The sequence below is a fragment of the Parasteatoda tepidariorum genome, chromosome 6 (assembly GCF_982258835.1).
Source record: "Parasteatoda tepidariorum strain Cologne lab strain chromosome 6, Ptep-v5.0, whole genome shotgun sequence".
Taxonomy (NCBI): domain Eukaryota; kingdom Metazoa; phylum Arthropoda; class Arachnida; order Araneae; family Theridiidae; genus Parasteatoda; species Parasteatoda tepidariorum.
Window position 1 is genome coordinate 7,109,197 of NC_141760.1, and position 25,835 is coordinate 7,135,031.

The following is a 25,835-nucleotide window of genomic DNA, read 5'->3' on the forward strand; positions in this document are numbered from 1 at the left end:
TGAAAATAGACAACAAATATTGTTTGTAATTTAAATAATTTTTTAGTTAGAAACCTTTAAAAATAGATTCCAATAGTATTTAAATATTTGAACGTTTTTGTAGTCAGAATTAAAAGTACTATAACTAGTGTAACCTAATTGTTTTTGTTTTTTTGAAATATTAAGAATTATTCTTTAAAATAAAATATTTACCATACAATACTATAAATACTCATCCAATATGTCAAAATCATAATGAATCTATATAAATTAAATAGCTTTAAATCTAATTTCTGTAATACCGATAAGATATGACAATTAAATGCAAGATTATATAGTGTTTTAAAAAAAAATTTGAAATTCTGCCAAAATTATTAATGCTGTTTAAGTGAATTTCCTGTTTCAGCAGAGACTACAACTCCACCGGATTCGAAAGAATATTTTAGAAAACGATAGAGTACTACAAAGTAAAAATTTGCAGATTTCCGGTTAATTTTGCTGTTTTTCAACAGGGTGAACCCTTAAAAAATAACGTATGACTTATACTTTCGAATTATTTAAAAGTAGTGGTGAATAAAAAACCTATAAATCAAATTTTAAACCTAAAATCATACATTAAAAAACTATCACTTGAAAATATTTTTTCGCTGTCCGGACCAAGTTGGCAACTCTCTTGCAATTACCAAAATGGCGAAATGTCGCTACTTAAGCTACGTATCCAGGGCTTTAATTTTGACAGATTTCAGCATTACTCTATCACGTTCCATTCAAATTAAATATGCTAAGCTCTGGATATAAAATTACTTCCCTGGTCTGGAAATTAGCACGATTTATTTTAACAAATTTCGTATTTCTGTATCAAGTTTGATTAAAATTGGAAATGGTTTGATAGAAATCATTCCTAATGGTTTGATAGAAATCATTCCCATTGCGCGTATCATTCCTAAGGAAACATTTTAATAATTCGAAACTAAAAAATTGGGTAGAATTACATTGGCCATTCTAGGTCAAGTAATTCGTAACTCAGATCTTCTTCAACTTTACCATTTCTAAATGAAATTGATTATATAATTGCCGAATGTTACTCATCTGATTACTCTTCTGATGAATGTTACTCATCTTTATTGAATTTCATTAAAATTAGAAATAGCATAATCTTGATCTGAAAATTAGTTCACTTGATGTGCAATTGCCAAAAGCGTTTTGAATCAATTATTAACCTGCATATAGAATTCTCTTATGTGGCACCATAAATTCGGGTATTTCTCTATTGACAACATAGTTGTCATTTCTTTTTAGGTCGTCTTAAGTAATAGTTTAAGTAGAGGTAAAAAATTAATTATACGTTATGTATTTATTTTTCCTTTCGTTTGATTGCCTAAAGTAATAATTTAACTAGTGTTGAATAGTTAGTTATACTATAAGTATTTATTTATAATAATTTTGTATTTTTATCGAAATAAAAACTTAGTTTCCATGTATTTATTTAGATACATTTTTGATCATATTTATAATAACTGTAGAAACTTAAAACATAGACCACATGCTACCATACCAATTATTAGAGACGTAAAGCTCTTGCCTTTTGAAGAGATTATATCTTTTCTTTATTTTGTTTTCCGGATTTTTTTAAAATAATAAATAATAAAAAATAAACTATAAATAAAATTTTATGTACCATATTTAATTTTTTAATACCATATTTTCTCAATTTTTTAACTTTATACATAATGCAATACTCGCGGTATGGATTGATAATTAATTATATTAATGAGTGGATTGACATTAAACTACTTAAGAGGTTGTATAAGATAATTCTGAAAGGTGACTACGCTGCTAGTATAAATTTAAAGAGGATATATGGGTGATTCTCACAAAATATGACAATTTAAAGTCTCCTGCTCCAAGATCTAATACTATACTACTAAAAGAACTTTTTTTTTTAATTTTAATAAATAGCATTGCTGTTAGTACTTTAAAACGGTCTTGTACTAGCTTTGGCTGTTTTATATAGTTAAAAAATTTAATTGAATTTGAAAATGTCATTTTCCTGGTATATCACAAACAATATTTTCAATAATAACTAGCTTCAAAGCATTCCATAAATTTTTCAATATCAAATTTTTTTTTTATCTCAGCCATTGTAAGCATTTCTGCAATATATGCGGAGGGTATTATTTACAAAAACTTTGTAGAAAATAATTTTTTCTTTCAATAATTTATTTGTTAAAAGAAAATCTGTCATTTTCCTGGCTACTTTTATTTAGTGATTTATAACCAAAATAGATAGCGCCAGCAATCAATATCTTATGTTATTAGATTGATTAGAATACCATCCTATCTGAACATGTTTTATTGCGTGTATAAAGTAACAACTTTCTGGTTCAAAAGCTATTTCAAAAAATTTTTCAATGTGAGCAGGTTTTTATGTTGTCTTCTTGAAATCATTAATAACATAAACTACATAGATCTACCTGAGTTATTTCATGAAATCCTGCTGTTTTCTACAGAATGTAAACATCTTAGGCCGAAATGATAAATAAAAGTAAAGTTAAATGCTATATAATGGCAAATTGTTATTATCCTGGCTGTCATTTTCCTGACTTATGAATACCAGGACATTGAAACAGTTACCAGAAATTTTTTTAGACAGTTGAATGTAAAGAGAAAAAGCAAATATTTACCTAATACCAAGCTTATGTAAGATTGTAATATGCTTGAATGCAATCAAAGTTTTTTCTTTTAATTTAATGATTGATTATTATACACAATTTTATTTTGTACATATCAGCAACAAAAACATTTTTAATTCTTTCTACAGTGGATAAAAGAATTAATTTAAGCAATTCACGGTCCATCTAACGTAAAGGCTTAGTTTGAGTTACTTACTATTAGCTTAAAATGACTGTGTGTTTTTTTTTTACTTCTAAACTAATATGTCATTTTCCTGGCATTCAAAATTTGGTGAATTTCTATTTTATTTTTTTTTCTCGAGCAAATGTCAATAAACTACACTGCTATCTGTAAGATACTCATAAATGTAACTAAATAAATATACAAAAAAAAAATTAGATTATTTTGATGACTTTAAATTTGAAGAAACTTTTTGTTCTGAATTGTCATGTTTTCAAAGAATCACCCATAAATACCCTCTCAATTTCTTCTGTTTTCTTTTTGTTTTTTTTAGTTCCCGGAAAACACTTCTATAATATTTATAGTATAAAGATAAATATATATTATGAAGAAGAATGAAGATAGTTTACATTCTTGCATACTGCTACACTAACGTCATATTAAATTCCGTTCACTCAATTATTTATTGATAATCACGTGAGACAGGAAGTTTTTCAGCGCAATGCCGAACATTTTGAGTTGAATCCAAAGGGCAACGATAAGATGTTGACGACCCAATATGTTTCCGTAACACCTGAATCAAAATAATGGAATAAACAAATAATCTAACAGGTTAATCATATTCGGAGTGTCAAAATATATCAGAACCTCTTTTTGATTTTATGACAAGATAGAAATGTGTGTTGTTTGCGGTCTTAAATTTTAATTCCTAACTTGATTTTAATTTTAACCAATGGGATATCGATATTTGTATTTGTTTTTGTTCAGTTTGACAATAACTGTTACTTCTTGTAGTACAGTTCAAATTTATACGGAGGAGCAAGATGTTGGATACCTAAGAAAAGGTAAATACTGATAATTTCTTTACCTATTTATAAATGGAGATAAGCTATTCCAATTTACTTAACAATAGGTATAATTTTCTATTGTTTGGAAATCTATCTTATATAAAACATCTAATGCATGTTCACGATTAAAAAAAAAGATTAAATTTCCTTTTGCGTTTGTATCATGTGAATGAGCAGTCATAAGCATGAACGCTTAAACATGCATGTTTTCAAATGTTCCGAAGCAAGCCAAATTATAAGCTGTGCAAAAATGAAAGGTTGAAAAAGAACTATTCATAAATACAAACTTTTCTGCATTTTTGTTTTAATTATGTATTATAATTTATGCAGATTTAATAATATTTTATACCGATATTTAAACTTTTGTATTTTATAATTGATGCAAGAAAGATATGCGTTTTATCAACGAACGAAAGCAATTTCGGGGGACGGGGAGGACATCGAGCAAGGGGTAAACCACTTAGAATTATATGCAACACTAAAACGTATATACATAGTTAAAAAACCGATAAAATTTCTTTCTTGCGTTGAACTAAGAACACAAAGAAGTGAAACCTGAAATATCAAATGAGTGAGAAGTTATAATCCTGAATACTAAAATGCAAATGTTTACAAATTTCAGACTGAAAATTCTTTTCACGCGAGAGCAACGAAAAGGTGGAAAAAATATGAGCTATAAGCTAAGCAGATATAAAAGGTTAAAATCAAATTGTTTATATCAGCAAGCTGGTCTATATTTTGCTTGAATTATATTTATCAATTTGCGTACATAATTATTTATATCTCTATTTCAGTTCTAATGAAGCCTTATAAATACCGTGGTGCGTTTTGATTGGTCATCTATGTATTTTCTTTCCTAATCTCTTCCTTTGGTTTTCATTCATTGAATGAGGTTGAGAAAGAATAAAAATGTCATGAGTTTATTTAATAATAAAGAACAAGTTATGTCTTTAATCACTAAAATTTATAGTTTGTGTGTATAAAATCGAGATCGTCTGAGCAATCGTAGCTAGTTCTAATTGTTGTGTTCTAATGAATGCGTAAATGGCGTGTTGGCGAACGCAGCAAGTAGGAAACGAGTCGCTTAGTATTACATAAAACACATATGAGTAATCATGCATGCAGATTGTTAAAAAAAAACTGATATTTCTTTCTCGCGTTGACAACAAAGAACAATAACTTGGCAACCGAGATCTAAAATACATTCAATTGCTGAACAGAAACTTCACAGACTATTATTCATTCATACTGCACAGTTATAATAGTAATGACGAAAAATTATGATAGAAACACTAAATTACACTGCTCGACAATTGTGAAGTAACAACTGATTAATATAAAATAGCTCTCCCGGCACTCAATCCATGTCTGTAAAATAAAGTGCAGAAGGTGATGCATAGCAGAGCCCATTATATGTATAAAAGGCAGTGCACACTAGATCTTCAGCAGAAATTTTGAGAAAAGTGTGATGATGACGTCAGAGCGGATCGTTTTCAGGAATTATCATTCATGTCAAAAAAATAAATTATATACAAAATTTAATTTAAACTTATATTGTCATCCAGCACAGAGCTCCAATTGAGATAGAAATTTTGAACTCATCGGCAAGTGGTCAAAATTTCAATTTACAATAAATTGCTTTTAAGAATAAAAGGGCAATAGACTCTTCTTTTGGAGCTAACGAAATGGTTAAAACCTTTATTATCGTTCAGCCTAAAGCTGTTATTAAAATGCGTGTGCTTTTTATCTAGACAAAAAAAAAATGATCAAAAATTTTAAATGACGATAAATTACCCTTTGGTAATAAAATGGAAACAAATTCTACGTGCTGCTGTCAGAAAACATTCGAAATTTGTATTGTCTTCTAGGCTAGAGCTCTGGATAAAATTCTAGTGCTCTAGCTAGCCGGAATAAAATTGATAAAGGTTGAATGGAAAAAGGTTGGGAATTCTAATTGACGATCCATTTCCTTTAATTATTTACTTCGGTCGGGAATTGAGAGAAACTTGCATTGCCGTAAAGCGCAAAGCTCCGACAAAGATTTGAATGCTCTTGCTCAGTGGTTACCAACTGGAGGCCAGCGGGCCCCATCCGGCCCGCGAACTAAATTACATAAGTTGTCATTTCTTTGTGGACTATTTTCGTAAAAACTCTATATGGGTTTAAAATACTTTTCTTTCGTTAAAAAAAAAAACATAATTTCTTCGTTTCTGTGAAATTTAACATACCAACGGTATAAAAAAAATTTTTTTTAGGTTTTGCATCCAAGAAAATATTTATTCAAATGCGAAAATAATCGTATATGTTGTTCATTTTTATTTCGTATTTTTCTTTTGTATTTTGTGAATATAATTTAGCATGTGCGAATCAGAAATTGTCTCGAAGAAATTCTCCGATTTAACTTTTTGAAACCACTCATTTTGGACGAAATTATTTACGTTTGCAAATTTTGTGGCCTGAATTTTTTAATATGCAATTAAATATTTTTAAAAATCTACTTCTTATTTTAATTTGCAATTTAATACACTCGTTTTGTACAACTTGATAAAAATCTGACAGTAATATTTAATGTTCCTTCAAACATAAAAGAGTCCTATAAAAATTTTGATATAACTGCGGCCCGCCATTTGACTGGTGTTTTTAACTGCCGCCCCCGGCCTCATGTAAGTTGGAAACTCCTGCTCTAGCTAGTCATAAAGTAGTTGTAATTTCGATTGCAAGATTTTCCCTTCACCCACATGGAAGTGAATTATAGACGTACCAGGAGTAACAACCTTCAATTCGGTATGCTAAAACACTCATTACAGATTTACACATCATGTTAGGTGGCAATTGAGAGTATTGCATTAGCAAAACCAACTTTGATGCCAAAACAGCTTCTTTAGAAATTAAGATAAGAATTGTGTGAACAAATATAATAATTGCAAAATATCTGAATCAGGCATGATAAGACCTTTGAAGTACATGCGAACTCTTGAAATATTCTTCTTCCTTCTAGAGGCTTCCCAATAGAGACTTTCTCCTCCTTTTAGAATAAATCTTTTCTTATGGAAACCTATAAGTCAAAGAAATATTATCAACTGATTATCGCAAGGCAAACACAAACAATTTTGAAGTATCTAACGGTTGTTGCCCTAATGTAAAATCATTTTTTTTAGAGAAAATATATTTATTTAATACCTGCGACTTGGGACATGTGATAATTTGATGTATTCTAAATGATTTGTAACCCATTCGGTATTTGTAGTTATACCTTTATTTTTTGGATTAAAAAAAAAGCCAGCTTGAATAATTATGCGATATGTATTGTTCTTGAAAACTTATGAATATTTTTTTCTTCGTCTTGTTTTAAAAAATTACTTAAAAGAAAATAAATGATTTTTACTCCGTGGAACATTTATATATATATATATATATATATATATATATATATATATATATATATATATATATATATATATATATATATATATATATATATATATATATATATATATATATATATATATATATATATATATATATGTTAAGTGACGCCAGAGGGCGTATGGGCCAGAGGGAAAATTGTTGTAGTAGTAGTAGTAGATGTTTGTAACTGCAGCGAGGAACCATCGCCGCATCTCTCAATAAAATTGTTTTGTTTGAAAAAGGAAGAAAGCTATTGTAAGTGCATGAAGTACCTACTTTCCATGCAAAACCATTGATTGATCGACCCTTGCTGGTCCATGTAATTCTTTCGTACAAATTAAATATTAAGTTTATTGTTACAGTCCTCTTTTCGTAATTTAGAATATTTCAAACACACTGACTCGATTCAGAAGTAATCGAAACGCACAACATGGTCCACGCCTAGCCGGAACTTTGAACAAATAAAAATGGATATTAAAACAGCGAATCGTCAGTGTGGAGCTTTGAAAGCTAAATTAACAAATTTAGAACATTATGTTACGTCAATTAAAGCAATGTCTGCGGTGGAAGAGAAACCAACGCTCATTGAATTAAATCATAAACTAGATAATCTCAAGAAATTTGAAACTGATTTGGAAAATCTACGGCTACAATACTACAAAATTGCAAAAGATGAAGATATAGAAGAGATCGATTCATCCCTGTTGGAGATTGAAGAAAGAATAAACAAAACACAGATAAGTCTTCTTTTATTAATTCAAAGTGTATCTAACTGTACTGGTATAAAAGATAAAAACATTAATGAAGATAAACCAAAACTATTTAATTCTTCTTTACCTACTATTCCTTTACCTATGTTTAATGGTGATTATGAAGAATTTAATAACTTTAAGTTAGCTTTTGAAAACTTAATCAATTGTCATACTTATTTATCAGATGCACAAAAGTTATTTTATTTACGCTCATGTTTACAAGGTAAAGCAAAACTAATTGAAACCAGTGAAGATACTTATGTTTCATTAATGAAAGCTTTAACCGAACGATTTGAAAATAAACGTGTTTTAATTGATACGCATATAAACAATATAATTAATTATCCTTCTATGATTAATGAAAATGCAAAGAGTTTACGGGATCTTTTAGACAGTGTAAACAAAAATATCAGATCTTTGAAATTGCTTAATTTTGAAAGAAATAGCCTTTCGGATGCATTGTTTATAAATATAATAATTCCGAAACTAGATAAAAATACCAGAATTCAATTTGAACTAACGTTAGAAACACAAGATATCCCGTCTTTAGACGATTTGTTGTTATTTATGGAAAAAAGAAGTCATGTTTTGGATTCTATCAATAGAAATGTACAAGCGAAAACCTCTACCCCTATGAATAAACTTTCTAGTAATTCATTTCAACGATCAAAAAGCGCATTACTTAATTCTCAACCTAATGCATGTGTTATATGTAAAGATATTTCCCACTCTATTTATCAATGCTCCATTTTTAAAAGTTATAGTGTTTCAGAAAGATATGAACTTGTAAAGAAAAATAAATTATGCATAAATTGTCTTCGCCCAAATCATACTGTAGCTTTTTGCAAAACGAAAACAAAATGTTTCTGTAAAAAATCTCACCATTCAATGCTTCACCGGGATAATAATTATTTCACTTCGCCCACTCAATCTACGATTCCCGATGTGAAGGTCGCTCCCCCCTCTACCCCTCCTTCATCAAATATCGAAACCGCAAGCTCGGCGCTTCTCACATCTGGAAATTCAAACTTTGTTTTGATTAATACTGCTATAATTTACATCCAAGATTCGCATAATAAAAAAATACCCTTGAGAGCTGTTCTCGATTCTGCAGCCCAATCGAATTTTATTTGTAGTGAAGCAGCAAATATTCTAGGAATAAAAAAGGAAAAAATAAATATTCCGATTAGCGGATTAAATGACAGTTCTTTCAGCGTTAAATCTATTATGACCACTCGTTTATCTAATTTAAATGATGATTTCAAACGCTGTGTGGATTTATTAATTGTTCCAAAAATAACTGGACTAACCCCTTCTAGAACTCTAAATCTTTCTGATTTGAAACTTCCCTCTAACGTAACATTAGCTGATCCTCATTTCTATGAACCAAATAAAGTACAGATATTATTGGGAGCTGAATTATTTTTCCATTTTTTAAAAGAAGGAAAGATTTGTTTAAAAACTAACAACTTAATTTTACAGAACACTTGTTTTGGTTACATTGTCTCAGGAAGTATTGATTATTCAAAAACGGAAACAAATCTATTTTCAAGTAATCTTTGTTTTTTGACTATGGAAGATATAAATAATTCAATTAAAAAATTCTGGGAAATAGAAGCGGTTGAGGAAAAGAAAACAATCAGTGATGAATTGGCTTTTTGCAACAAACAATTTAAAGAAACACATTATCGAAAGAATGACGGACGATATGTTGTTCAAATGCCGTTAAATTCTGATAATGTAGAATTAGGTGATTCTAAAGCTTTGGCATCCTTGCGGTTAGAACAATTATGGAGAAAATTAGAAAAAAATCCTAATATGCAAAAACTTTATTCTGATTTTATGCAAGAATACGAAGATTTAGGCCACATGGTTGAAGTAACATCGGAAGATAATTTGAATTTGGATTTTGTACTTCCTCATCATGGTATTTACAGACCGGAAAACTCGAGTACTACTCTCCGCGTCGTTTTTAATGCTAGTGCTAAATCTACAAATCAAAAATCATTGAATGACTTTTTGCTTAAAGGAGGTATCATACAAGATGATTTATTTTCTATTATGCTCAGGTTTCGAAAGCATTCTTATGCTTTTTCCGTGGACATAAAGAAAATGTTCCGTCAGATAGAAATTAACCCATCACAGACTCACTTGCAGAAAATTCTTTGGAAGAAAGGAAAGGATGAACCAGTTCGTGTTTATGAATTGAAAACGATTACATACGGAACTACTTGTGCTCCTTATCTTGCTCAAAAAACTCTCCAACAAATTGGTATCGATGAAAAAAGCAAGTTTCCTCTTGCAGCTTCTGCAATACAAGATTTTTATATGGATGATTGCCTATCGGGATCATCTAATCTACAAGAAGCTAAAGATATTCAACGAGAATTGACACTAATGCTATCTTGCGGTGGAATGGAACTCCACAAGTGGTGTTCAAATCATCCGGATCTGCAACTTGGGGATACAGAAATGTATCCATTTGATGATACACCAGAAGAAAAAAGTGTAAAGACTCTTGGAATGCAGTGGTTCCCTTCTAGTGACACCTTTGCTTACAAAGTTTCTGTGAATCCAAACCCATCCTATACGAAAAGATCTGTTTTGTCCGAGATAGCTCGCATTTTCGACCCACTAGGATTGGTTGGCCCTGTGATTTCAAAGGCAAAGATCTTCCTTCAACAACTGTGGTTGCTGAAAATTGATTGGCCTGATCCACTACCTCAATCCGCTGCTCAAGAATGGCATAAATTTGTATCAGCTCTTCCTCTACTCGAAAAGCTCAAGATTCCTCGTCATGTCATCATAAACAAAGCAAGTCAGATCTTTATTCATGGATTTGCAGACGCATCCGAATCTGCGTATGGAGCTGTTGTTTACCTCCAAAGTATCTCTCTAAATGGTTCTATCTGCAGCCACCTTCTATGCAGTAAGTCAAGAGTTTGCCCATTAAAGACAATGACTATTCCTCGACTCGAGCTTTCAGCTTGCCTTCTGTTAGCACAACTTGTTCGAAAATCTTTAACTGCTCTAAAGTTAGAGATAAACGGAGTGATACTGTTTACTGATTCCACTATAGCGTTAGCCTGGATCAGGAGCTCTCCTCATTTATTAAAGACCTTTGTGAGTAACAGGGTTACTCAAATTCAGCATCTTACAGACACCTTTCAATGGAATCATATTTCATCTCAGAACAATCCTGCAGATGCCATTTCTCGAGGACTTTCTGTTCAAGAAATACTAGTGAATGATTTGTGGTGGAACGGTCCATCCCATTTGACTCAAAAAACTGACTTTCCACAACAAACAGCTGAGAGTGTGGCAGATACTCTCTATTTGCGTGAACTCAAATCTCCTAAAGACATTAATTTGAAAAAGTGCACTGCTCCTGATCCTAATGACATTCAATCTGTTTCTCTAATTACCACCAATGATAGATCCTTTTTAGAACAAATTCTTAACCTTTCTAACAGTTTTGTTAAACTAATTAGAATTTTATCCTTTATTTTTAGATTTATTCGTAATTGTCATAATCCAATATCTAAAAATAAGGGGTTCTTAACCATTGAAGAGAACAAGCATGCAGAAAATTGGCTTCTGCTTTCATTGCAGTCAGGTGAGTTCCAAGAGGAATTTAAAAGGCTCAAACAAGGTGAACAAGTTCCATCTAGGAGTAAGTTATCTTGTTTAAATGTATTCTTGGATGAAAATTCTCTAATTCGTGTTGGTGGCAGACTTAGAAACTCTGATTTATCGTATAATAGTAAATTTCCCATTGTGCTGCCCAGTAAGCATAAATTAACTGATGTAATTTTGAATCATTATCATTTGAAGTATTTTCATTTAGGTGCACAAGCACTCTTGTTTCAAGTGCGACAGAAATTCTGGCCGCTTAACGGCAGAAATAATTGTCGTAAAATTGTTCATTCTTGTGTGATTTGCTTTAAAAATAAGCCTGTAAGTGTTCAACAAATAATGGCCGATCTACCAAGGGAACGTGTCACTCCTAATTTTGTCTTTAATGTGATAGGGGTTGACTTTTGTGGCCCTTTTCTAGTAAAATTTAAGAATCAGCGTAAAGGAGTGTTAAATAAGATTTACGTAGCTGTTTTTATTTGCTTATGCTCAAAGGCTATACATCTTGATTTTGTTTCAGACTTAACCACTCAAGGATTTATAGCTTGTTTGAAACGTTTCTTTGGTAGACGAGGCAAGTGTTCGAAAATCATGTCTGACAATGGAAAGACATTTGTTGGAGCAAATGTGGAGATTAAAAAACTTTTGAAGCTTGTCAGTTCCCGCGATGAAAACTTGTCTAACTTTCTCTCAAACGAGAATATTGTATGGGAATTTATACCCCCAAAATCACCTAATTTTGGGGGCCTTTGGGAAGCTGGGGTGAAGGCTTTTAAATTTCATTTCAAACGAGTGATAGGTGGCCAAAAATTTACACTTGAAGAATTTGTAACTATTCTAGCTGAAATAGAAGGAGTATTGAACTCCCGGCCCCTCATTCCATTGTCAGCAAACTTTGATGATTTTCGAACATTAAGTCCAGGTCACTTCATAATTGGGAGACCAATAAATGGCCTTCAAGAACCACTACTTAGTGATATCAAGGAAACTCATTTGTCCAAATGGCAAAGGGTAACTAAATTTAGTCAACAAATTTGGCAATTGTGGAAGAAAGATTACTTGAATAATTTGCAAAGTCGAACAAAATGGAAATTTAGTAAGGACGATGTAAAACATGGTACTCTTGTTTTAATGAAAAATGAGCAACTTCCTGCCACACAGTGGTCAGTTGGAAGAATAGTGGAAATATTTCAAAGTAGGGATGGAAAAATAAGAATTGTAAATGTACGTATGCCTAATGGTAAAATTTTCAAGAGAAATGTCAGGGACATTTGTATATTACCTCTTGAATGAAAAAAAAAAAATTGTTTTTCTTATGCGTATTCTTTTTAGGAGAAATTTTGAGTGAATTAATTTTGTTTATAATTATATGTATATTAATCAGCACATGTTATCCTATTGTATTTGTTCTCAATTTGTAATCATAGCAGAATTTAGTTGTTCATTATTTTTTATGATTCTAATAGTATTCATATGTTCTATGTATTCTATTGTTAGTTATATTGTTTATTGAAATTATGTAATTGAATTTCAATCGGGGGGAATGTTAAGTGACGCCAGAGGGCGTATGGGCCAGAGGGAAAATTGTTGTAGTAGTAGTAGTAGATGTTTGTAACTGCAGCGAGGAACCATCGCCGCATCTCTCAATAAAATTGTTTTGTTTGAAAAAGGAAGAAAGCTATTGTAAGTGCATGAAGTACCTACTTTCCATGCAAAACCATTGATTGATCGACCCTTGCTGGTCCATGTAATTCTTTCGTACAAATTAAATATTAAGTTTATTGTTACAGTCCTCTTTTCGTAATTTAGAATATTTCAAACACACTGACTCGATTCAGAAGTAATCGAAACGCACAACAATATATATATATATATATATATATATATATATATATATATATATATATATATATATATATATATATATATATATATATATATAGATAGATAGATAAAAAAAACGATTTATTATAATTAAGTCCGAATATCTACATTTAGTTGCGGCTTAGTCAATCTGTCAATTGAGATCGTCTCTATTCTTTTATAGTTCTTTTTGCTATTTGCTTTAATTTTTTTAAAAATATTTATTTGGTCAGTAAGCTCTGACTATTTTTAAAAAGATCAATTTCCACCTAAAGAACGTGAGTTTGTTTTAATACCTTGGATTCAAAGTCTTCTCTGTGATACTATAAATTATAAAACCACTTTCAATATTACAGGTATTTCATATTAATGTTTAGCAACCATTTTATTTAATGGCCTCCTGGTGTAATATGGCATAGCTGCCAACAACTACGAATTGTCCATAGTATTTCATTTTTAAATTTAAAATGACAATACGGGGGGTGGGATCGCCTGGTTGGCAGAATGCTGGACTCGTGAGAGCAGGAGTCCGAATTCAGCCAGCCGAAGACAGTAAATGGTGACTGGTGCACGTTAAATCTGTAGGGTCATTCACAAATTCCTCCATGTTCCCATAAAAAATCAATATCTCTGGGTGTACTGAACTGGAGATTGATCGTTTTCTGGTTCAGGTTAAAATTATGATCTGTGGATAAATGAATGTATGAATGGGTCCGCCCTATAAACGGAAGGGACGTAGGAGTGTTGCAGAAGTTGAACTCTGAACCATAGATGGCGCCACTGAAAAACAAGAACAATCATACCTAATTGCTTTAATGGCCTACGACAACAGCAAGAATAAACCTAAATTTAAAAATATTATTACAAATTTATGTTTGATACTAACGTTTTATTTAATCAAGAAAAAAGTTAGTAATGAAAATATGTTACAACCACTATTAGAGCTGTTGCATATGAACTTTTAAAATTTGTATGTAGTGGTATGGAAAAAAAGTTTGAAGGAATAAAAAAAAACGATACCTTAAAACATAACTATAACTACCACTAGAATAAATATTCGCAAAAAGCGTGGAAAGTTGGCAGCCCTGTCTGGCTAATATACAAAATTTTGGTTTTATGTATAATATAATAGAAATAAATTTGCGTAATTCAGCAGAATACATTTTTGATTTGAGCATTTCTACTGGTAGAGAACAGTTTAAATTATACAATAGTGGGTCATTTTAATTTATTTTTTGTCTTGCAGATAGAGTACTTCTTGAAGTATCCAATACAAGTTTGATACAATGTATCCCATCAGGAATCGATGCATTTCCGTCAGATTTTTTGACGCAAGAACAGAGATTGCATGGCGGAGTTGTAATTCACTTTTTGATCATGTTCTACATTTGCGCCATGATTGGCATAGTCTGCAAAGACTACTTCATACCATCTTTGGAAATCATTTCCGCTAGTAAGTAAAAAATAAACATGTTTCTGTTTGTAAATACAGTGGAGCATCGTTTATACGACGATCATTTATACGACGTTTACATTTATACGACGTTTTAGTGTGGTCCCAAATCATTCCTATTCATTTTAATGTAAAAATATATCGTTTATACGACGCACAGAATCGGTTATACGTCGGCTATTAGATTTTGTTCACGTTTATTTAATTTTTTATTTTTTCTTGTGTATTTTAAAAAAGGGTGGAATTTGCCAACATGAATGATACAGAAAAGGGTGACAACAAGAATTCTTGGATGACGACCGTAATTTTTACTAGATGACTGAAAAAACTAGACAATATTATGAAGACTCAAAAGCGTAAAATTTTGCTATTTACCGACCTATGTCCAGCGTACCCATCGATACTAATTATTTTGGAAAATGTAAAAGCTCTCTTTTTTCCTGCAAATTGCACAAGTGCGCTTCAGCCATTAGATTTGGCCGTGATTAGAAATTTAAATTGCGTCATAGAAAGCAGTAAGTTCAACTCGCTATTCAAAGCATTGTAGAGATCAATAGCAAGAAAATATAATTAAAGGTAACATGCATTCAAATTGCTCACTGCAATTTTTCTTCTTTGGTTATTTGTTTGTTTTGCTTTGTCTAATTTAGAAATGTATGTAAATCAACACGTTAAACATTAAAATTAACTGAAAACAGAGTTAGTTTCAGTTTTAGAAGTAAAAATCGATTATACGACGTTATCGTTTATACGACGTTTTTCGGTGGTCCCTTCGGCGTCGTATAAACGATGCTCCACTGTACATAGCAACCAACTTTAACCTTTTCAAGAAAGTTTTTTTTTCTTGTGCCAGTTTAATAATGCAGGCTTTTAATACAATCACTTATTATTCATCGCCTAATTACTTGTGTTTGACGCATTTTCATACCTGCCGATTTTTACTCTTTCCAAAAATGTATTTTCCAAGTGGTAGTAGAACAATTACTGAAAAAAAATCTTACTCTTTGACAGGGTTGAAATTCGTTACGGTAAAGACTATTATACTTTTATATAGTTGTGGTAACTATTTATATGTAGTAGGAACCGAACTCATTTATAAATATTATTGTAATCTAAAAGACTTGAAAAGAATAACCTGAGTTTCGCTACCACTTTAAAAATGAAAATAAGATTTTCTGAGAAAACTGGAAGAGCTGGCAGCTATGCACTAGGGGTCAGAGTCTTTCACAATATTATTTAATAAAAAAAGAATAAAATGATAGATAGTTTTCTTAAATCAAGGTGGTAGTTATTTATATAAAAACTTTGAATTATTTATGAGCAAAATTATGAAACAATTTTGAATTATTTATGAGCAAAATTATAATCAACAATTTTGAGTTATTTATGAGCATGGTGGGCACCATAATTTTCATTCAAATTTGCTAAACTAGCAATCATACATTTATAGATAAATTTTGCTACCATTAGAAAAAAACTACTCACAAAGCAGAGCAAGTTGTCCGCTCTGTAAATACGTGAATAAGTGTAAAAGTATTCCATGTAACAGCAATGCACTAATAGTAATAATTAAGGAAAAATGTAATTAATTGTTCAAATGAAAACTTTTAATTGTTGATAAAAATAAGTATTTGTAAGACGATCTTTGAGCTTGGTTTAGGGCTGAAAGTTCCTTAAAATTAAAATAAATTTATGTATTTTTTTTAATTTCTGATGTACCAACTTTAAACACAAGCTAAGTTTTATAATTCAAGGTACACAATAAAAATCATTAAAAAAAATTTAAGGGTGAGAAAATCATGTGTGCAGTGCATGGAAAAAAAGCGAATCACTCTGAATAACTTTTGATCAAATGATCAAATCTTCACTTACTAGGACTCAATCTGAATGGTTAAAGGGGGAGATTTCAAATTTACTATTTTATTAGTGCCTACGATATTTTAAATTGCGAAACCAGGCACAAAAACGTACTTTCTCTGAATAAGCATACCTAAGCGTTTTTCGATAAATTTGGATTTCTGACCCTAAAAATATACTTTAAAATCGATTTCTGAGGAACTATCCGACCGATTCTGCTAAATTTTGTATTTTGCCTTAGGAAATTATATTCTTTAAAATAATTTAAATTTTTTTATACTTTAGAATTCAAATTTTTTTTCACTGTAACTAAATAAAAAATAATAAATAATTATTCGAAATAATTTTTGCATGAACTTATCTTTAGATAAACAAATTTCATAATTGCGAGCAAACAGTTTTTCGATTTGCTTAAAAAATTCCCAAGGTATGGTGAATTACTCAACCTGGCGCAACTATCGTGATCATACTATCCAGATTGCGGGTACCTCCTATATTTTGAGAGTTAAAACTTCGTATCCGACGAAAAAAGATATGCTTATTTATTTGAAGAAAGTACATTTTTATGTCGGATTTCGTCACTTAAAATAGTATCATCTTCATTAAATAAATGCCATATTTTAGGTCGCCCCCCCCCTCCTACGCCATTAAGATTGTGTTCCAGATTAAAAGTTATTCAGAGTGATTCCTTAATTTATTTATTGCATTCTGCACATTTTGAATAACTTTAATTTTACTTTAACACGTTGAATGCCATGGGGTCACCGGTGACCTGCACTGAATTTGTTCGTAGCGCCACGGGGGTCATCGGTGACCGGTGAAGTCAAGATTTTTCGAAACACATAATTCGAGTAAATTTTTAATTTTTTATATTATTATCGTTACTAAAATGGTTTGAATAAATCAATGCAATATAGAACACACTGTTCGCTCATGTGCGACTGCCGCGCCACCCCTGTGTGAGAGACTTTTTTATATACCTTGAGAACTTCATAAATGGCGGACGTAGTCCGCGAGTATTTAAAATAAAGTGTTTACAGTCCACAAACCAGTATTGTTATTTACGAAAAATACATTTTGAGCTATCGATTAAAGTGACCAAAAACACACACAAAAATAGCTTTATTTATATACACAGAGATGCCAACTTGCTCCGGACAGCGAATAAATATTTTAAAGTGGTAGTTTATTAATTGTAATTCTTGGTTTAATAAATTCAATTTAGTGGATTTTTTCCACCACTATTTCTAAGTAATTCGTAGGCTCATATAACTCACCACTTTTTTCAGATAAGTCATGCTAAACCTTTTGAAAAAATTAGCAAAATCTGTCTAATATTTGCAATTTAGTTTATAGTTATTTACCGTTTGGCCAGACGGGCAAGCCATGAAAAATTAACGTGGCATTCAACGTGTTAAAAAAATAGAAGCCCATGCAAGGTTTTCTCTTTAATATGGGCTCATGTTTGTGGGTGCAGTCTCTAGGAAAAATAACACCATATAAATTATAATAAAAATATTTTTTTTCTATTATAAGGTTTTTTTAAATTTAATTTGCAATTAATAATAACCATTAATTAAATAGTGAGTTATGTTCTCGCATTATTACGATAAATTTTATTTCAATGTGTTAATTCGGTGAGTGTATACCATGTTTCAATTTAGTAACTTTTCTAAATTCCGCCTTTCAATTACAATTATTAACTAATTATTAATTTAAATTAAAATAATTTTAATTAATTTGCTTCTGTTTCATGTTATATTTCAAAAATTTTGTGTTCAGGCTAAGATAGGGCTCATTCACAAATCCTGCAAAGGGGCTCACCTAAGTCTATGTACGCCTCTGGATGTGTTCGTGTTATTTTGTCACTCATCTGTACTTCTTAACTCGCTAATCTTTTTAGCAACCACTATTGCTACAGCAAGAAGAAACGCTAGTATATTTCTTCATTAATAATATAGTTTACGACCGCAGGTGCGAATGAGATGACTAAAATCTGAGTTTACCCGAGTGATTAAATTTAAGTTGAATTGTTAATTTTTTCGTAGGTGCACGAGAGAGTTCGGAAACAAAACTTCATCAACAGCGAATTAAGAAGATTTTTTAACCCGAGTAACGAAAATTAAAACAAATCAGACTGGTAATTTCAACTGAAACCTAATATTTTCAGGATAATAGTTAATAACGCTGCATTACGAACCTTTCATAATTTAGAGTAATAATGAATGTTATTAAAAAATAGAAAATGGTAGAAAAATATGACATTTTTGGTCAGTTGCAATAATACAGTGTCAGTTTCAATAGTTACACTGCAATAATTTTAATTATTAAAATGATTAACTTTAGTTTTGAAAACATAAAAGTGCGCTACAATTAAAATAAAATGAAAGCTGAAATTTGAATAACTCATTAGTTTTTTAAGGCAAGTGAGCCGCACCTCTTTGAATTTTGTGAAGACGTTGAGATTAAATTAGCAATTCATTCAACAACGAATTAGTCTACGTAGAAGACTTTTGAGGAAACTAACTAGTATTTGCATTGCATGGAAAAGAAAATCCCGAAAGCCCCAAACGGTTAGCCCAACGGCGAGGGGATTCAAACTCATGATCCGTCCACCACTCAGGATATTTTAAGTCCGCGCTATCGGACTAGCCGGGAGTAGAATTCCGACCAGTCACTGCTTGGATTCAAATCTGGATCAACCAATTAGGAGGTGAGTGCTCTATTTCCTGAACCATCGTGGCCAAGGCAGTGAATTTTATTTCAATTTATTTTATACCAGTCGTTGAACAGCCGATCCAATTCTGTGTTTATGACTATCAATGTTCAACTACGTAGCTTGTAATTTTTTTAACCTTATCCAGAAGACAAGAAAACTCCTGGACCAAGTATTGGGAGAAGCTAACCAGCATTCGTATTACATGGAAAGGAAAACCGAGAAAAACGCCCATGATTAGCCTGATTACAAGGGTACTCTAACCCATGATCCGTCTACCACTGAGGATATTTAGCGGAAGCACTGTGGTCAGTGTGAGCCGAGAGCCGGATTCGCTTAGGGATTCAAACCCGGGTCACCTCATTGGGAGGCAAGCCCTCAAGGCAATGAATTTAAAACAAATATGTAGCTGTGTCGGAATTAACAAAGTCAAAATGCATTTATTCTAAATATTACTGCATAACAGAAAGAAAAAATCACCTTTCACTATCAAGAATATATGCTTCAATCAACGGCAAAAGACTATTATAAAGCTAATTTTCTTTTTCTTCCAGGTATGCAATTACCTTCTGACATCGCTGGGGCAACATTCATGGCAATTGGAACTTCAGCTCCAGAACTATTTTCTTCCATAACAGGTAATAAATAATGATTCAGTTAATTAGTATTATCTTGAAGAAAGACTTTTGAGACCAATGTAATATAATATTTATACCGGTTGTCCCAAAAATAGCAGACGATTTGAAAAATTAAAAACAAGAAAATAATATAATTGTACGGTTTGGAGCTTTCTACTTTAAAAAACAGGTTTTATTCTCACAGACTTTCGAAATTAATTACAAAGCTCGTCATAATTCGTCAAATAAAAGCAGGCTGTTTTTGGCCATGTTGTCTTTCAAAAGGACTTGGTATAAACTCCCGTCTGTGTAGGAACGGCGCTAACTTTTCAGAGCAAGTTTTGCATTTACTCTTATAAAGTCTAAAAATATAAGAAAGATAATTGGTTTGCAAAAGCATGAATAAAAGTAAAAATATTAAAAACTAACAGGCTGGCAAAAGCATAAATAAAATAAACACATAAAAAGATAAATTTAAATAATAAAAGCAGACGATAAAATTAGAACACTAGAAAGTTGTTGATTTTTTTAGAATTAGTTTTGTGTGGAATTTGAGTTTTCATATATCCCGTTACGGGCACTTTATATAGTTGTTTTATAATATTTTATCTATCCCGCTACGGGTGAGTTTCCTTATATCCCGTTACGGGATTTTCTTGCTGGTTTATGATCTTTTCACTATCCCGTTACGGGTAATTCATATTTGTTACTGTTTGTGATGTTTGTAAATAAAAGTTTTTTATAAAAAAAACTGAACAGTTCTTTAATATAGATTGATACGCTACACTCTGTTCAAAAATCGTATAAAATATCTGGGTAGACTATACTTGAGGATGCCACAACCAAGTTGTGATCGCGATTGATCGCCCAGCTGGGCGATTTTGAAAACCAATCGTGATTCTGATTGGTTTAGATTTTAATCGTGATTCTGAATAGTTTAGAATTTAGCGTTATTTTTAAATGAATTTTTAAATGTAATTTCAGAGATCCGTTAGTTCAACTTTGGATACCGGCTGGTAAGGTTATTTTTGCCTCTGGTACTAAAAATGAATACTGTCAATAAGATAAATCTTAAGTTTCTGTACGATTTTAATAACAATGAAAAAAAACAGTGATGAAGTGAAGTGAAAACAGTGAAGTATGAATGAAGGTTTAATTAGTAATGGATATAAATGTCCTGTTTGTGGGTTACCACAGTGTTCCGGACAAACATAAGTCACCAATTTCGCCAAGGGGCACCCTCAAGTATATTTTTCCTCCAGCTGCTCGTTAATAAACGAAATGGCGTATTACAGTTGAGCTAATTTTCTTATTTAGATAAATTAGAATGTTAATTAGCGTTATGTTAATTAAATACTGTGCCGTATAGCACATCGATTTTTTTGGAATATAATCCTTTCTCGTCGACATCTTTTTCTTAACTTAGAATTATTGTTTGCTTATGCATTTTATTGTAAGCACGATACATTTTTGTTTTGCATGCCTAGCAAATTCGATGCATAATTAGTTTGCTTATGTTCTACATAGTTTCGTGGCTGTATTTATGATAAGTAAGAAATATATTGTGAAATTATTTAAATCTTTGTGAAAGAATCTTTCTTGAAGGAATATAGAATGTGTCACTTAAGAGAATGCATACTTGACAGGCTTAACTTACTTGAAATAGAATGGAAAGAGGAGTTGCCAACTTAAAAAAATGTCACGTTTCAACAACCAATCAGGATCGAGATACCCACACTACGTCACTTACGGGTTTCCCATTACTTAATTTTTTCTAAATTATGAGTTGTACTTGCTACTTTACATCATGCTTTACACGAAAAAATGGTTACTTTTTGACGAAAATAATTTCAAGTAGAAATTTCTGCTTAAAATGAAGTAATAGCCTTTTTGTCTTTAAAAAAAAGCTGAGTAACCTAATAAACCATTGGTATAGGTTTATTTAACCCTTTCGTACCTAAGACGGTTTCTTTAAAAAAAATTTAAAAAATGGAAACTAAATTGTTTTACTTTTAGGATTTATTTTTCAGAAACAAAATAACACAGTGCAAAAAAAGAAAGCACTGGCAATTCATTTATGGGTTAAATGTTTATTGACTCTTAAAAATAGGAACCAAAAATAGCTGGATACAGACATCATGTCAACATCTAAACCTATGCTTGAATATTGTCTCTGCATAAGGGGTATAATGGTTTAATCACTGTACATGCAAATGACTTTTCATTATAATATTTATCAAAACAATTATTTCACTAACCATACAAGAATAACTCTGATTTTTAAATTTGAAACTTTATCTGAAACAGTTGTGACCATAACTCTTCTTTTTTTTTTTAAAAAAAAAAGGGGAAAAAAGTTGTCAAATGTATTACAAAAGAAATCTTTAATGCTGAAATGCTCAGAGAAGATTCAAAAACTAGGCCCCTCACTTTCCACAAGTGATACAATTCTCTCAAATAAATTTAAAATTGAATCTTACTCAAATAGATTTTTCAAAGGTCTGCCCACATGCCAATAACTTCACTGTTGATAACTTCACTATTTTTTTCACCACATGCCAATGGCGCTGTAATCTATTTTAATTTATAATTTTATAGGCACTGCTTATCGTACGACCAATTATTTTCTTGCATCCATTTTATGATTTTATAAGCCAATCTTTTCTCTTTAATTTCTTCTTTTAATTCATGATCAAAACTTCTACTAGACTAAGTATTGCATGATAGAGAGGTAAAAGGCCCCCCGAGGCCTAAAAGTCTCAAACAACCAAGTGACTATGACTATTTCACTAACGTTAGACAAGAATGCGAACTTTCTTCCCTTTGGGAAAAGTTTCTTCTAGTGGTAGCTAAGTTTACGTCTTAAGGTGTGATTCTTTGTTTTATAAATTTTATTTAAAGTTATTTTCCACACATGCTTGTAAATGTTTCAAAAGCTTATAAGAAATGCCAGTTTATTACAGCTCTCTTATGGCGAAGGCTTTTAAAATCTTGATGAAATTACCAAAATTTTAAAAACTTTAATTTTTAATTGCTTACCAATATTTAGCGAAAAGCGAAACAGTTGGCAGCCTTGGCTTTTAATAATTCTAAAAAAAAACTTAGGTTTTTGATATTTGAATTTAATAGGTTAAAACTGTTTGTGTAAATAAAAGTTGTAGTCAATGCCATTTTTTTTGGCGATATTTTCAGGTTCATTTATAACAGAAGGTGACATAGGTGTTGGAACTATAGTCGGTTCAGCTGTTTTTAATATCGTCGGAGTTTCAGGAATTGTTGGAATAGCAATATGGAGTCAGGTAAAAGGAGAAAAAAGCATTTACTCTTGTCTTTATTTTTATAAATCCGTATGAGTTTCACTGCGAAAAAAAAAATTAGTTGTGTTTATAAAAATACCCGATACTACTTAATTCGGGTGTGGGGATTTCAAATCTAAAATCAATTTTGTTCGAAAAGTTTAAGAATTTTTTCAAAATGGTATTTTTAGTTTAGCTTGTTATTATTATTTCTCTTTATTGATTTCAAAGAAGCCTTTGACAGTATTAATAGAAATCGCTTGTATGAAGCCCTGGTTGAGTTTCAAGTACCACCAAAACTAATTAGACTTGTAGAAGCAAGCATGTCAAACACCGTATGCATAGTCAAACTTTTGGGATCTTTATCTGAAGAAATTAAAGTAAACAATGGAGTCAGACAGGGAGACTCCTTATCCTGTCTTCTTTTTAATGTTGCTCTAGAAAAAGTTATAAGAGATGCTGAAATCAATATCAGAGGCAACATATTTTCAAAATCTATTCAAATATTGGCGTATGCGGATGATTTAGACATCATTGCACGAACTGTTCCTGCATTAAAAGAAGCTTTCCTTTCTTTGGAGCTTGCTGCTAGGGATATGGGACTAATCATCAAAACCGATAAGACCAAATACATGCCTGTACTTGCTAAATTAAATTCTAGTGAATCCTATCTGGAGATTGGTTCCCACAGGTTTCAGACTGTTCAGAATTTTACTTACCTTGGTTCAATTGTTACTGCCGACAATAACATAGACAATGAGATTCGGAGTCGTCTAATTTGTTCAAATAAGGCTTTTTATGGTTTAAAACGTTTTTTCAAATCATCTCTTTTATCAAAAAATACAAAACTTTTACTCTATAAAACATTAATTGGGCCAATACTTACCTATGGCTCTGAGACCTGGAACCTAACTCTAGCTGGTGAAAATGAAATTGCCATTTTTGAGAGAAAAGTTTTGAGGGCCATCCTTGGTGGGATAAAAATAAATAATTCCTGGAGAAGACGATATAATACTGAACTGTATAAAATCTACAGAGAGTCAGATATTGTGAAATTCATTAAAATAAATCGAATGAACTGGGCAGCTCACATTTTCAGAAGGAATGATGACTCAAATTTAAAGAAAATCCTATTACACAAACCCCTAACGAACAGGAAAAGAGGTAGACCCAGGCTGAGATGGCTAGATTTAGTTGAGACTGATTTCCTTTCTCTAAAGGAGAAAAACTGGCGAACAAGTGTCAATAGTAGAGAGAAGTGGATTCGAATTCAAAGGAAGGCACTGCCCCCCCCCCTGGGCTGTCTAGCCAAATATGATGATGATGATGTTATTATTATTATGAATGTACAAATTTAAAAAAATAATAATAATTTACTGTATTATGTAACATATATGCACTCTTGACTGCTTGTTCGAAAATGACACTTAAAACATATATCCTTAATTTATCGCATAATAAACTGAAATGTATTATCGCCTTCTTTATACCACACCCTGCGTAGCAAAGAAGTAGTGACACTTAGTATTCACTTGAAAGGGAATTTTAATAAATCCTGGTCCCGACAGTGAGCAAAAAATGCAGCTAGTGGTGAGAAATCGGTAATCAATATTCCAAATCGGCTGTTGAAAGAACTGTTAAAAAATCGCAAGCAGCAGGGGAAAAAATTGTGCGCCAATGTTTTTAACTTTTTCAGATTATTTTGGTGATTAATATGATGGATTTTAAAAAAAGTTAAATAATTTTTTTTTACTTGAGTTATATTCAAATTTACTTTATACAAATTTTATTTCAATATCCATTTTTGGGCTTGGGTAGCTCAGGGGATAGAGCACTTGCCTCCCAATGAGGTGAACAGGGTTCGAATCCTAGTAATGGCTGCTCGATACGAATTCTCATCGACCACAGTACGGACGTAAAATATCCTCAGTGTTAGACGGATCATGGGTTAAAGTCCACCTTCTGTCAGGCTAGCCGAGGGAGCTTTTCTTGTTGTTCCTCGCCATCTAACGCAAATGCGGGTTAGTTCTATCAAAACGAATCTTCACGAAAGCCAATTTCTTCAAATACTTAAACCGGGAGTTCCCTTGTCTTCTGGATCGGGTTCAAAATTACAAGGTTCTGGAGTTGAACATTTGTAGCCGTAAACTCAAAATTGGGTCACCTCTTCAACGATGGTTATAAAATCTGCACTTATTCCTGGTTGTCTGATAAACTGAACTGATGAATCTGATTGCAATTATTGAAGCTAATAGAAATTACCTATTGACCGATAAACTTTTCGCTCTGTACTTTTGTGAAAAGATGAAATATGGTAACAGAATTATATCATTTTTTAAATTTATATCGTTGAAGCAAAACAATTTATGCTTACCTATACAACTATCTCTGTCTATTTTTATTCTGATCAGATACTATGCATTCGCCTAAATTTTTAAAACTAAAGCTGTAAGCTGTAGTAACACTAAAAAGTATCAACTTAACTTAAGCGCTAATTATTTATTACTTTTTATCAAAAAGGTACTTTTTACATCAAATGTTGCGCTAATGGAATGGC

The 25,835-nt window shown here is 31.5% G+C and overlaps 1 protein-coding gene across 1 annotated transcript in view; it reads left to right on the plus strand.

Moving 5' to 3' along the window:
• Positions 1 to 3,300: 3,300 nt before the first annotated feature.
• The window catches only part of LOC107440290 (sodium/potassium/calcium exchanger 5), a 37,207-nt gene continuing 14,672 nt past the window's right edge, over positions 3,301 to 25,835 (plus strand). Inside the window, exons 1-4 of the mRNA XM_043046591.3 lie at positions 3,301 to 3,677; positions 14,586 to 14,792; positions 19,920 to 20,003; positions 23,175 to 23,281. Coding sequence (XP_042902525.2) covers positions 3,566 to 3,677; positions 14,586 to 14,792; positions 19,920 to 20,003; positions 23,175 to 23,281 — 510 coding nt within the window. The 5' untranslated portion in view covers positions 3,301 to 3,565. The remainder of the gene's footprint in view (positions 3,678 to 14,585; positions 14,793 to 19,919; positions 20,004 to 23,174; positions 23,282 to 25,835) is intronic.